Here is a 14617-nt window from a genome sequence, read left to right as displayed (position 1 = left end):
GAACAATCTTTGTTTTTTAATGTTAAGCTGTATTACATGAGAAAGTGTTCTGGTTAACAGATTTTTGAACATGCAGTAACAGTTATTTGTTTGAATATGATTGTATTAGATAGACTTTCACTTTTATAAGAACATAAGAAAGGCCATACTGGGTCAGACCGAAGATCCATCCAGCCCAGTATCCTGTCTACCGACAGTGGCCAATACCAGGTATCCCAGAGGGAATGAACCTAACAGGTAGCGATCAAGTGATCTCTCTCCTGCCATCCATCTCCACCCTCTGACAAACAGAGGCTAGGGACATCATTCCTTACCCATCCTGGCTAATAGCCATTAACGGACTTAACCTCCATTAATTTATCCAGTTCTCTTTTAAAGTCTCTTATAGTCCTAGCCTTCACAACCTCCTCAGGCAAGGAGTTCCACAGGTTGACTGTGCACTGAGTGAAGAAGAACTTCCTTTTCTTTGTTTTAAACCTGCTGCCCATTAATTTCATTTGGTGGCCCCTAGTTCTTATATTATGGGAACAAGTAAATAACTTTTCCTTATGCACTTTCTCCACACCACTCATGATTTTATATACCTCTATCATATCCCCCCTTAGTCTCCTCTTTTCCAAGCTGAAAAGTCCTAGCCTCTTTAATCTCTCCTCATATGGGACCCATTCCAAACCCTTAATCATTTTAATTGCCCTTTTCTGAACCTTTTCTAATGCCAGTATATCTTTTTTGAGATGAAGGGGCCACATCTGTGCGCAGTATTAAAGATGTTGCATACCGTGGATTTATATAAGGGCAATAAGATATTCTCCGTCTTAGTCTCTATCCCTTTTTTAATGATTCCTAACATCCCATTTGCTTTTTTGACTGCCGCTGCACACTGTGTGGACGTCTTCAGAGAACGATCCACAATGACTCCAAGATCTTTCTCCTGATTAGCAGTAGCTAAATTGTATAGTTGCTAAACACTTATGATACCTAAGTGTAAATAGTCAATCAAGCAGAAAGGATGTTCTTGCACAATTGTTTAGAAAAGGTACACAAAGACTATACAGAAGTAAACATCTAGGACAGAAGATAAGATTTATATTTAGTTGTACAACATTTGATTTCCTTACCTTCAAAAACCCTAAGAACCTCTTGTCTGATGTATTTTTTCATTTCTTCAAATGAAACTGTGTCAGCCTGATGGAAAAACAAACAGGGGACACAATCAGTAATCTAAAAATGTGGAAACAGAACATGCTGAAAGCAACATGTCTGATGCTGCTGAATAGATACATTTAATCAAGGGATAGTGTAGTATACAAAGCAAAACACGTAAAGCTTTTACTAGAGATTAAATACTGAAGAGAAGTTAAAGTGTTTAATTAGCTGCAAAGGCTGTTTATTGCAGGTACATTATAATATAATGAACAATTACTGATCCTATGAAATATAACAGCAACATTTTCAGATTATATCATTAAAATAAGCATGTTTTGTGTTATATGTTTTAGCACAAATTTGTCACTATCAAATCTGTGAAAGACTTTCTAAAGATGCCCAGTAAAGTTGCTTTATCATTCTCACCCTTTGTATGTCACTTGTCTATTTAGATTGTCAACTCTTTGCGGGGAGGGATTGTCTCTTATTCTGTGTTCCTGTAGCACAATGAGATGCTAATCTTGATTGGGGACTAGCTACTTTAGTACAAAAAATAAACAACAATAACAAAAATAATATCATCAATGCTGATATGATGAATAACTCAAACCATAGCAGGGTGAAATATCCATTATCTGAATGATTGTGTCTTCCAAGTTAATAAATATTCAGAACACAATGGTGTGTGTGTGGAAAAAAACAGATGGCATGTGAATGAAGCAATGCAGCGTTAGGAAGTATTTAGTGTTATTTTTAGGTACTAATTTCTGGGGAGAGGGCTGGGATGTGTTTCTTTCTTACACACTTTAGCTTATATTTTAGGTCTTTATTTTATGAAGCTTCACTTATAAAACTAATTGTATTGAGTAATCATCTATCCAATTTGTCAAAAGCAAAATTTAATTAATTGAACTTAAGCTATTTTCAGTCTAGCAGAGGCTACCACAGTTCAGGTAAAGAACACTAACAAACCATCAAACAAAAAAGGAAGACTAAAAATGATGTCTTGATTGTTTGCACTGATTTTTTTTCATTTGATAACTGAACAATTACACAGCTCAAAGTAACTTCAGTATTTGTGATGTGTTGTACTGGATATGTATGGATTCATTTCTGCTCCCCAGAACACACAGTGTTTATTTCTCTAGGTTCCACCAGCAACCAACCAGAGCTCTTTATTTTCTTACCGGAAGACCTGGAGGACCTGGGGAACCGTGATGACCTGGTGATCCTGGGTAGCCTCTGTCTCCTGGTGGTCCAGCAGGTCCTATAACCCCCTTTTCTCCTGGAAGGCCAGGTTTTCCTCTTTCACCTTGTGGACCTCTGTCCCCTGGAATACCTTGATCTCCCTATTCAAAATAAGAATCATAGAGAAGATTGTTGTTATATATTAATCAACCAATGTGAAAACTCAATCAAGAATGTTGGGAAGAAACTTCTTCTCTCCTGAATGACACTGGATGTCCATTTGGAGAGGGAATCATATTTGGAAAACGATTCAGAAGCTGATGCTTTCTTTGAAAAACAAAGGAGATAATATTCTCTTTTCATCTGTTGTAATGTTTACATTCAATGACAAAGAAAATCATAGGTGTTGGAAGTGGGGGTGCTGGTGGTGCTGCTGCACCCCCTGACTTGAAGTGGTTTACATCATATACAGAGTTTACAGTTTGGTTCAACGGCTCTCAGCACTCCCACTATACAAATTGTTCCAGCACCCCTGAAGAAAATGTTGATGTACAAGAATGAAATAAAAGACCATTCAGAAGGATAACACCAAGCATTACTGGGTTTCAAAACATGGTCTCTCTCTAAGATCGATGAAAATAAACTTAAAAGCTCTTGGATCGTTATGCCTGATCAAGATCCTAGCAGTTTTCTTTCTATCAATCGATCACACTTTTATGGTCCCCTCTGCCATAGTATGTGAGCGCCTCACAATCTTTAATTAATCCTCACAACACGCCTTGAGGTAGGACTATCATCCACATTTGATTATGGGGATCTAAGGCCCACAGAGACTGAATGACTTGCCTAAAGTCACATGGGATCAGGTCAAACTATTGAACGACTAGAACCACAGAAAGCCTAACCTTCCTCTCTCTCTCTCTCTAGTGAAGACTTACAACAGCCCCTAACAGCAGCAGGTTGTAGAGCAGGGGTGGGCAAACTACGGCCTGCGGGCCGGATCCGGCTCATGAGCTGTTTTAAGCCGGTCCAGAAGCCCCTGCTGGGGCACCGGGGCGGGGGCCGCACCACACGGCTCCTGGAAGCCGCGGCACGGCCCTGCTCTGGGATGCAGGGTTGGGGGCCGCACTGCGTGGCTCCCGGAAGCAACCGCATGGCCCCGCTCCATGTGTAGGGGCCCGAGAAGGGACATGCCACTGCTTCTGGGAGCCGCTTGAAGTAAGCGCCGCTCGGAGCCTGCACGCCTGAGCCTCTCCCCATGGCCCAACCCCCTGCCCAAGCCCTGATCCCCCTCCCGCTCTCCAAACCCCTCGATCCCAGCACGGAGCACCCTGCTGCACCCCAAACCTCTCATCCCCAGAGCCTGCACCCCCAGCCAGAACCTGCACCCCTTCCCGCACCCCTGATCCCCCTCACGCCCTCCGAATTCCTCGGTCCCAGCCCAGAGCACCCTCCTACACCCCAAACTCCTCTTCCCCAGTCCCACCCCAGAGCCCACACCCCCAACCAGAGCCCTCACCCCTCCCGCACCCCAACCCCAAATTTGTGAGCATTCATGGCCCACCATACAGTTTCTATTCCCTGATGTGGCCCTCAGGCCAAAAAGTTTGCCCACCCCTGCTGTAGAGGGTAACACATGAAACAGGGTAGAAGGGACACAAGATACATATAAATAGGCTAACAGGAGTTATACTGTAAAGAGAAAAAAATTGCTAAACGCTAGCAGTTCAATGAAATGTTAAGGGGAGCTGAATACGAATTAGCATTCAGTACAGCAAGTATCTACAAGCTGTGCCTAAATGGGAGCTGCACTGGAATTTGACTTGTGTTCTCAATGGGACATGCCTCCCTATTAAACTGAGTGTAGCCATATGATGCATTGCAGAACTCTGTGGGCTACATTTGTGCCATAGGCCATATTTTGGCCACTTCTGCTCTAGTGCACACAAAAAGGGAAGGGAAAGAAATATATCATAGCAACACAGTTTCTACTTTGCATAATGTTGTGTGGAAGGTTGGTTTTTTATGAGAGTATCCAGTTTTGAAAGCTCTTTCTTAATCTTTCCCTGTTTGCTGTAGAGGATGTTGATAAGGTGGTTCTGCAGTTTTTTTGAGAGCGTGTGGCACAAGCTGTCAGAATGGATTTTTTACCTTCAGTCCTTTTGGTATGATGTCCATCTGTTTGCATTTGGAAAGGAAGATGATGTCTGTCTGTATCTGTATGAGTTTTTTCATGAAGTTGATAGATTTCCACTCCATACAGCTAAATTCAGTGCCTTGCATAATGTTGCATGACTGAATGCATCCGATGAAGTGAGCTGTAGCTCATGAAAGCTTATGCTCAAATAAATTTGTTAGTCTCTAAGGTGCCACAAGTCCTCCTTTTCTTTTTACAGTTTCTACTGAGTCAGTTGATAATAAATCAATGGGGTATTTATGTGCCATTGTCATGATATTGTAATAAGGAATATATAGACTTAATATACCAGGCACAAATTAGAGAAAAGAAATACAGTAGACATTTGAACAGATTTGGTATTTGACCTTGATAGTAAAACTATAAGAAATTAAGTGCATGTGTTTTTCTGGACTTGGCGTGTTCCACAGTTTCAATTCATCAAAATAATAGCAGATAGAAGAAGTTGTATCCGATGAAGTGAGCTGTAGCTCATGGAAGCTTATGCTCAAATAAATTTGTTAGTCTCTAAGGTGCCACAAGTACTCCTTTTCTTTTTGTTTTTAATGATTTACTTCCCTGAAAACAAAACAAATCAAAGGTCAATGTTTCAGCCAGCTACAGCTTTCATCAGGTCTTGTGTGTTCCTGGCTGAGATGTCACTTGATTTGTTTTGTATGAAGGAATTACATCTTTAAAAATGACTTAATATATTTGTTATTAGTCTGCTGAACTTAAGCTGTGGAACAGAATGCAGCAAGTCATGCATTTGGACTGCTAATGAACAACTGATGGCCCTTAAGGGTCACTGACTCTCCTTGCTGCACCACTTAAAATTAATGTTAAGTTACACTACTGGAAGCGACTAGAACAAAGAATTTATTAACTTTTTTGGATGAAATCCTTAATGTACAGTAATAAGAGTAAAGTAAACAAGTTTATTAGATGGATTAATAGACTGCAATACAATGAAGTATTGGTTAACTATACAGAGGTTTGAAGTATTACTCACTCACAGTAAAATTGTAACTGTACATTGTAGGAGTAAGAACACATACTTAAAGACTGCATGATAAAAAGGACACAGAGAAAGGGAAGGCTGTACTGTTAGAGATCTCTTTTTATCAGTCATTTGACCAAATCTCTGATTTCCAGTGAGTTAGAGCTTATTAATCACTATAATTAGAGCTTCGGTATAAAGACCCTTGTGATTTGTGATATTTTACTGAATTAACTGAAATCAGAATGAATTTCTGACTGGGGTTTAAATTGACTTTGGTAAGTGTGCAGACATAATGAACTGTGGAAAGGCTGTAACTGCAAAAAACCCCCAGTTACTTACCTTTTGTAACTGTTGCTCTTCGAGATGTGTTGCTCATGTCCATTCCATTCTAATTGTGTGCGTGCCCATGTGCCGGCCGTCAGAGATTTTTGTCTTAGTGGTTCCCGTACGGCCGGCTGTGGCACCCTGTAGAGTTCCGCGCTCATGCCATGGTATGTCAGGCGCTGCCAGCCCACACCCTCTCAGTTCCTTCTTGCTGACAACTCCGACAGAGGGGCAGGAGGCCGGGTAATGGAATGGACATGAGCAACACATCTCGAAGAACAACAGTGATGAATGGTAGGTAACCGTTTTTCTTCTTCGAGTGCTTGCGTCGATTCCATTCTAGGTGACTCGCAAGCAGTATCAATGGAGGCGGGCTCAGAGTGCACCGTCGTGGAGCTTGTAGCACTGATCTGCCAAAGCCAGCGTCATCTTGAGCCTGCTGGGTCAACGCATAGTGTGATGTGAACGTATGAATGGACGACCATGTGGCGGCCCTCCCGCTCTTCTGTACTTAGCCATGCAGCAGCCACACCATCAGGTGCAGCAATGCCAGGTTCGGTTGCAGCAGATTGCTGCGGTTCTGGGACAGCAGATCTGGCTGGAGAGGTAACTGCAACAGGTCAGTCACCGAAAGACTCAGCAGCATGCCGAACCAGTCCTGGCAAGGCCAGGGCTATGAGGATGACAGATGCTTTGTCTTGCTTTACCTTTAGCAGGACCCTGTGGATAAACGGCATGGGCGGAAAGGCGTACATCAGCGTTCCCGACCATGGAGGCAGGTGGGCGGCCACCAGATGGATGGCATGCCACACGCAAAATTGTCTGTGAGAACCTGCACCACCTTGCCTCTCAGGTGGGGCAAGAAGGCCTGACAGGCCAGGCGCACCACCTTGAGCTCCCTGACGTTGATATGAAGGGCTATATTATGCTGCAGACAGCGGCCCTGGGTGTTGAGCTTACCCAGGTGGGCCCTCCAGCCCAGGACCGACGCGTCCAAGACCACGGTGAGCTATGGTGATGGGGACACAAAGGGAACTCCCTGCAGCACTGACTTGGGGTCCAGCCACCAGTCCATGGACAAGAGGACGTGGTTTGGTACCGTGACCACTCGGTCCAGGGGGTGTCTGCTGGGAACGTAAACCATTGCCAGCCATGTCTGCAGGTGTTGCAGATGAAGCTGGGCACGACTGACCACATACTTGCATGCTGCCATGTGGCCCATCAGCTGCACGTACGTGTGTGCCAAACTCCTGAGCCTGACCCTCAGGAAGGGAATCCTGGAACTTTTTAAGACTGTCGCAAAGATCAAAATTGTATTGGCCCAGCAGGACCTGATGGTTCACCACCCAGAATTGTAGGCTAGCTTTTGAATAATTTTTTTCTGCCAAATAAATAGAGATTTTTGGCTTCTTTATTTTTGAGAGTAGAGGCAGTGGGAACCTGCTTGTACTTTTCGTTGGCTGCAGACACAACCAGCGAGCCTGGGTGTGGGTGAGTATAAAGGTACTCAAAACCTTTGGTTGGCACAAAATATTTTTTCTCGGCCCATTTTGAGGTGAGCAGGCCTGAGGATGGAATCTGCCACAGTGACTTGGAAATCTTGAGGATCCCGTCGTGTACGGGCAGGGCGTCCCAGGCAGGCGTGGAGGCTGAGAGGACATTGAAAAGGATGTCCTCCTGCTCAGTCATCTCTGCACCTTAAGCCCCAAGTTCTCGGCCACCCACCACAGAAAGGCTTGATGTTCTCTAAAGTCTTCCGGGGGGCTAGCCCAGGAAGGTCCTGCGGCCGCCTTATCCAGGAAAGATGAGGAAGACTTGGCCTCTGGTGGAGGCACTGAGGGCTTGGCCATCACTGGAAAGGGAGGTTTAGAGTTGGGTACAGTTTAGGATGCTCTACCCCAACCTCGGAACGGGCTTCCAGTACTGGGCCCAGTGCTGGTGGCGCCGCAGACTGCTGCTCTGATGCGGCCACTGAGGAGCGATGCAAAGGGGGCATCATCATCACTGGAATGCCCCATGCTCCCCAATACAGAAACTGTGTTGGCCACTGGTCTTGCTGCAACTGCGGTGCTGTGGACGATGGAGCAGGCTCCGGTGCCCAATCCTGTCGTTGAGACTGGGTGATGGGCTGAACTGAGTCTCTGTGCCAGAGGAACAACCTTCTAGTTACCAGGGAGGAGCTGTCGATGCCTGAGTCTGTTTACTGGTCAGAGCTACCGGTGATCGCTGGCCAGGCTTAATTGATCAGTGACTGTATCGGGGAGTGTGGTCCTGGTGTTGGGGAGATCAGTGTTGGGGGAACCGGTGTCATGGAAACCAGCAATAAGATGGGCAGCATTCCTATGGTGCCGACAATTGGGACCGACGTCTAGAGGTAGATCAGTGAGAGGGTGAATGATGTTGGTCATAGTATGGGGAGCATCGACCCTGTGCCAGACAGTAGTGCCGAGGAGACCGGGAGGAGAGTCAGGGTGACCGATGACAAGATTGGTACCTGTCTCTGGATTCTCTACACAGTAGAGATCGATGTTTCTTGTCTGGTGACTGGCAGTGCTCCCATGCCCCTTGAGGGGTCTTCACGGCAGGCTTGCCTTCTCGGTGAGCCTTAGCCTGTTCCTGAAGCACCAAGGTGGAGACCTGAGCTCTCTCAGTGCCTGGGCTTGGGATGACGATGGTGCAGGCAGGGTTGCGGGTCCCATACCGCTCTTAGGAGTCGGTGGTGGAACTTTAAGGGGGCTAAGAGCCCCAGTCGTGGAGGCACGCTTGCGTGGCTCCGGAGAAGGGTGGCAGGCGGACCTGGGCCCTTTGCTGGATGACCCCTGGCTCTTCTTGCTCAGTGCCAGAGACAGCTTTTTAGCCTTTTCTTCGATACTGACAATGGCGAACAGTGCCGGGAAGAGCCAGGCGCTGGTGATGCACTGCGCATGAAGACTGGGGCACTCGGTGCGGCCTGCGTGAAAGGCTCGGAAGCCGGACAGAGGGCAAACTCCATCTGGAGAGCCCTGAGGTGAATATCCCTCTCCTTTTGGGTGTGGGGCTGAAAGTTCTTGCAGATCCAGCAATGCTCCTTGATGTGTGACTCCCCCAAGCACTTAAGGCAGCTGTTATGGGGGTCACTCACAGGCACAGTCCTGCTGCAGTCCGAGCAGGGCTTAAACTCAGGAGCCCGCGGCATGCCCCGCCTGGGGCAAGGTCCCCGCTGGGACCCTAACAATCTAACACTTAACAACTATTTAACACTATCAACAATGTACAAGAGGCCCGAAGTCCAAGAGACGAAAACTTCTAGCTCTTGTCAAGCAAGAGAGGCGCTCTGACTGACCGCCATAGGCGGTAAGAAGGAACTGAGAGGGCATGGGCTGGTGATGCCTGATATACTGCGGCATGAGCGCTGCACTCTAGAGGGTGCCACAGCTGACCCTACGGGTACCACTAAGGCAAATATCTCCGACAGCTGCACACGTGGGTGTGCACACACCTAGAAAGGAATCGACATGAGCAAGCACTCGAAGAAGAATCCCCAAACCCTGTAACCTCACCACCCAATATATTAATAAAAACAATAAGGAGTCCTTGTGGCACCTTACAGACTAACAAATTAATCTGGGCATAAGCTTTCATGGGCTAGAACTCACTTCATAAGATGCATGGAGTGGAAAATATAGGAGCCGGTATAAATACATAAAAAGATGGGAGTTGCCTTACCAAGTGTGAGGTCAGTCTAATGAGACAATTCAATTAACAGTAGGATGCTAAGGGGGGAAAAATAACTTTTGTTGTATTCTCTTCGCAAAAGAATAAATGGACACAAATCTGACATCAGGAATTATAATATTCAAAAACCAGTAGGAGAACACGTCAATCTCCCTGGTCACTCAATAACAGACCTAAAAGTGGCAATTCTTCAACAAAACAACTTCAAAAACAAACTCCAACGTGAAACTGCAGAACTGGAATTAATTTGCAAACTGGACACCATCGCATTAGGCCTGAATAAAGACTTGGAGTGGTTGGGTCATTACAAAACCTAAACCTAATTTCCCCCCACTGTTACTCACAGCTTCTTGTCAACTGTTTGAAATGGGCCACTCTCATTACCACTACAAAGGTTATTTTTCCTCCCTTGGTATCCTACTGTTAGTTGAATTGTCTCATTAGACTGACCTCACACTTGGTAAGGCAACTCCCATCTTTTCGTGTATTTATACCTGCTCCTGTATTTTCCACTCCATGCATCTGATGAAGTGGGTTCTAGCCCACAAAAGCTTATGCCCAAATAAATATGTTAGTCTCTAAGGTGCCACAAGGACCCCTCATTGTTTTTGCTGATACAGACTAACACGCCTACCGCTCTGAAACCTGTCACCAATCTATCAATGTAACCTGTCCCAAACTGCTAACAGTAGTGCACATTTAAGACATCAGAGTGACACAATAACATTCTCTTATAGCTATGTATTCAGAGAATACATTAACATGATGTTTTTTAGACAGCTTCTCTGTCAGTATTACTGAAGCACATTAATTTGCAGCCATTTAGGTTCTCATGGAAGTCTACTGAGCATGCGTATTGTATTTTTGGGTGAAAACAATATAATACATCTGAAGAAGGCTTTGCTGCACATGCATAGTTAATCCAGATAATTCACCTCTGTAAGGTGTGCAAGTATTTAACAGCGCAGAAAACTGTGGGGTCCTGGTCCATGGCTAGTTGCCCAGATGCTACTAATAAATAATAAATGCAATGAAGGTTCCAGTGGAATCCTTGTCTCAGTCATTGTGGAACTTGTAAGGGGGGAAGAGAGTAGGAAAAGAATTATGCCTGCTTTGAAGGATGTTGGCTGAAGAAGCCCAGCGCTGATGCAGTTTAGGAGCTCTGCAGAGAGTGGAGACTTAAAGTGCTTTCTCAAGTACGAAGCATCTAAGATTTATAGGAGAGGGCTTCTCTCTTGCAGACTTCCTAAAGCATACAGGAAACGACTGGAGCATCTTGAAAAATCTAAAGTAGGGGAAGGATCCTGATGTCATCCCCAGATACAGATCTCCTACAGTTTTCATAAAATGGGCTCCTTCCTGATTCTAATGGGAGTTCTGATTGAATAAGGACTCAAGGATCAGGCCCAATGTAGTAGTTTTTCCTTGGCAAACTGAATGCCAGAGAAGCATTCTAAAATGAGACTGATGAGAAAATCCTGTTCTGGAGTGAGTATATTGAAAGCTGGAAGAAGAATAACCATTGGTATGATTTCTCTTTTTTAGATTGAAGTTGGGCCTGGAAGAAACTTCAACAGACCCAATTCTGCTTTGCCATCATTATGAATTCAAACTAGACTATGAACAAAATAGCAACCTGAAATAAAGTAGATTTACAAGAAGCCTGATTTAAGAGTTTCAGTGACACAAATATATATATAATTACCATTTTACTGGTTTAGAATTAAGTAGTTTAAGCCTGGATAAGGGTTTCACCAAAAAATTTAGAAATGCTGATTTCTCTTTGACAAAGGTTCTATTGCAGGGAACAGGTGATCTGATAGAAGCACTTCTGGGAGTCTACAGTATTTTAATAATACCATAGCAATTTAAAAATACTATACTGGGCATATTCTATCTTAATAAAAAAAGTGATTCTGAAGTTCTACCAATAAAATTACATCAAAAAATTACTGAAGTCCTGAAATAGCATTTTTTTTTTTTTTTAAAACTGGTTATTTCACAGGATGCCAACATGGCTCTAGTCTGGGTGCATGAGGCAAATCAGATGACAGAGCCAGATGAAGTGACTTAGTCATTAGGATTTATAAATGGCATCCAGTGCCATCTCAAGTTGTATGCCATTTATAAAGTACCTATCATTGCAGTGTCTAATCACCTAAGGTGAATGTACGGTTATCTCAGCCTACATGCATCCACCTTGGTCCCATTCCTTCTCAAACTGGACTCTACAAATCCTCAGATATGAACTCCTCAACGCTATAAACATTTTCTCCTTTTCATTCTGCCCTTGAAGGATTAATGCTTCTCTTATTTTATAATCATTACAGCTGCTCTCAACCTGAAGAAGGTGTATTGGTGCTAGGAATGAGAGAAATCAAGGGAGGCAGTTGCAAGAATGAACTGACTTGTGCTATTTTCTGTAATCATTGCAATCTCTCTTACAGGAGCAGGGCTTTAATACCTAACTCCAACTAAATTTCTCCTCTCCAATTGACACTGCAGATCTCTTATCTGCAATGCAGACTTCTATTGTACATTCTGCAATTGTTCCCCATACAAATCTCCAGTTGACATCAATGGGACTAGTGTTTGCGGAACAACTGCAGAATTTGAAAAAGCGATTCCAAGAGAGGAGGCTAATTTCATCCTCATTGTGTAAACACAGAAGTACAGTGGGTGCATTCATGGTCCTTCTGTTTTACAAGATTGTGAGAGGTTCTTTATAATTAAAATGGCAAGTACCACTGGAACCATCATTATCTCTAAAAAGTGAATGAATGTTTTAAGTACGGCTCTTCCACACAGTGCACATGGAGATAAGTTGTGCTCCAAGAAGAGCAGCAGGGGCAGGCATAAGTGCTCCTGGGGCTTTTTTGTTGGCAAAGGTATACAATCTACTCCATCCGCTAGGATGGAATTGATTTCTCCCCCTAGTGTCAGAGTCCAACTCTGGTGCAGAGAGGAGCAAGGGCCATGACCCCCCCTCCTACCCCTTTTTAGCATCTTACTCCTTAGTAGCAGAGTGTACGGAGCACAGGAATGTCTACTGTGCAGAATGGTGAAGTTGAAGCTGCTTCTTGTGGGCTCCTCTGCCCCAATGCAGCCACGCTGCTCAGAATCCCGTCAATTATATTTAAGTACTGCTAGAACTAGTTGACACTTTCAAAGAGTTAGAAAAGTTGTAAGGGCACCCAATGTATGTTTTAGTGTCCAACCTTTGTTTGGGTGGCCGTTTCCTTTACCTTTATCTCAAAGGATACTAATTGTATGGAGAATCAATAAAATTAAAGAACACCGTAAAGGTCAAGGTATAGTAATATAACACTGTAGATAGTGGAACGTTTAATAAGAAGGTGGCTCATAAGTTTAATTTGGGTCCTTTATTTTTAAAGGCGGGAATAGAAAATTGCAAAATGTTAATCCACGCAGGTGGAAATTATTTTAACAATGATACAAACTTCATTCTTTCTCCACACTATAATCTTTAGTTCCTCCTCACAAGTTACCCTAGGGCAGTGGTGGGCAACCTCTGGTCCATCAGGGTAATCTGATTGTGGGCTGCAAGACATTTCGCTGACGTTGACCGTCCACAGGCACAGTCCCCCGCAGTTCCAAGTGGCCGCAGTTCGCCGTTCCCACCGTAGGGACAGAATTTTCTGATTCTCCAACTAAAATGTGTTGTTGATGATGTTACACTGCAATTGTGGGGCTTTATTTCTGAGGAACAGAGACACATCGCCAGTGGAGAACTGCTGATGGAGACAGAACTAGAACTAGCATTTTTGGGTGAGCCTGCAAAATAATTTTTTGTCACCTCCCCAAAATATAACTGATTCCTGGGCACCATAGTCACACTGCTATGCACGGGGCTGCCTAACTGAGATGATTTCTTGACTGCCTGACTCAAACTTAACTGAATCATTTTATATAAAACATATGTGCGTGCTGGGTTCCTGGGGAGTGAAGGGGAGAACCTTTATTGCTCCCTCAACTGCCCATTGCTGCAGTAGAGCTTTGCTGCTTGTTCCTTTCCAACTTAGTGATTGATTTATATTGTCAAGGCCATCTTTGCTAGGAAAAAATGTTACAAACCTTTTTTCGTCACAAATGCTGAGTTTTTCCTCTAAAATTCTAGTTCCCCAATTCAGGGGGGCCTCTGGTCCTGAACTTCTCAAGACCTAAAAGCCGACACTTAATAGAGTTCTCACAAAAAAATATTTGTTGCTTTTGTCTCAAAGATTTAAAAGTATACTAGACAGACATCTGGATGTTCTCCAAAGCGCAAAGTCAAATAATGGTATATACTAGAAAGGATTATTACACCAAGACTTACACGTTCTCCTTTGGGACCTCTGTCACCTGCTCTTCCCATCTGACCCTGAAAATAATTTTTTTTGAAAATGTAAAATACCTTGCTTAACGACTTGATTATACATTAATTTATTAACACAGCTGAAAGTAATTGTCTAGGACTAACAGTTACATTACCTGTGAAATATGAAATATATGAACATTCCAAATTATAAAAGGAGTACTTGTGGCACCTTAGAGACTAACAAATTTATTTGAGCATAAGCTTTCGTGAGCTACAGCTCACTTCATCGGATGCATCTGATAAAGTGAGCTGTAGCTCATGAAAGCTTATGCTCAAATAAATTTGTTAGTCTCTAAGGTGCCACAAGTACTCCTTTTCTTTTTGCGAATACAGACTAACACGGCTGCTACTCTGAAACCATTCCAAATTATGTTTTCCTACCTGAGGTCCTGGCAATCCATCTTTTCCATTTATTCCCTATAAAGAGAAAACTGTGTTTTAACAATTTACTATAACCGCAGGTAAATAAATACTTTAAAAAATAAGAAACAGGCAAGGAAAACCTTTAGATCTGTGATGGCACTAATAAATATTTGTAAAGATAAATAGCTGAGTCAGACGTTCGTGTTTTGGTGACGGCTGAAGTCAAGCGTAAAGAGCTGGAAGATGTGACAGAGAAGAAAGTTTGAGCTTAAACTGCACTGCCACAACATGCTAGATTGGAGATGAGGAGGTAAAATAACATCTT

The 14617-nt window shown here is 43.7% G+C and overlaps 1 protein-coding gene across 1 annotated transcript in view; it reads right to left on the bottom strand.

Annotated features, from left to right (window-relative positions):
- COL19A1 (collagen type XIX alpha 1 chain) overlaps positions 1 to 14617 on the bottom strand; it is a 315358-nt gene that overhangs the window by 20843 nt on the left and 279898 nt on the right. The window contains exons 43-46 of the mRNA XM_074947919.1: positions 14311 to 14346; positions 13888 to 13932; positions 2334 to 2495; positions 1119 to 1185 (exon numbers count right to left, since the gene is read on the bottom strand). Of these exons, the coding sequence (XP_074804020.1) occupies positions 1119 to 1185; positions 2334 to 2495; positions 13888 to 13932; positions 14311 to 14346 (310 nt within the window). The remainder of the gene's footprint in view (positions 1 to 1118; positions 1186 to 2333; positions 2496 to 13887; positions 13933 to 14310; positions 14347 to 14617) is intronic.

The sequence above is a fragment of the Natator depressus genome, chromosome 3 (assembly GCF_965152275.1).
Source record: "Natator depressus isolate rNatDep1 chromosome 3, rNatDep2.hap1, whole genome shotgun sequence".
NCBI classification, from domain to species: domain Eukaryota; kingdom Metazoa; phylum Chordata; order Testudines; family Cheloniidae; genus Natator; species Natator depressus.
The sequence above is the reverse complement of the archived record's forward strand: the minus strand, read 5'-3'. Positions and strand labels throughout refer to the sequence as shown.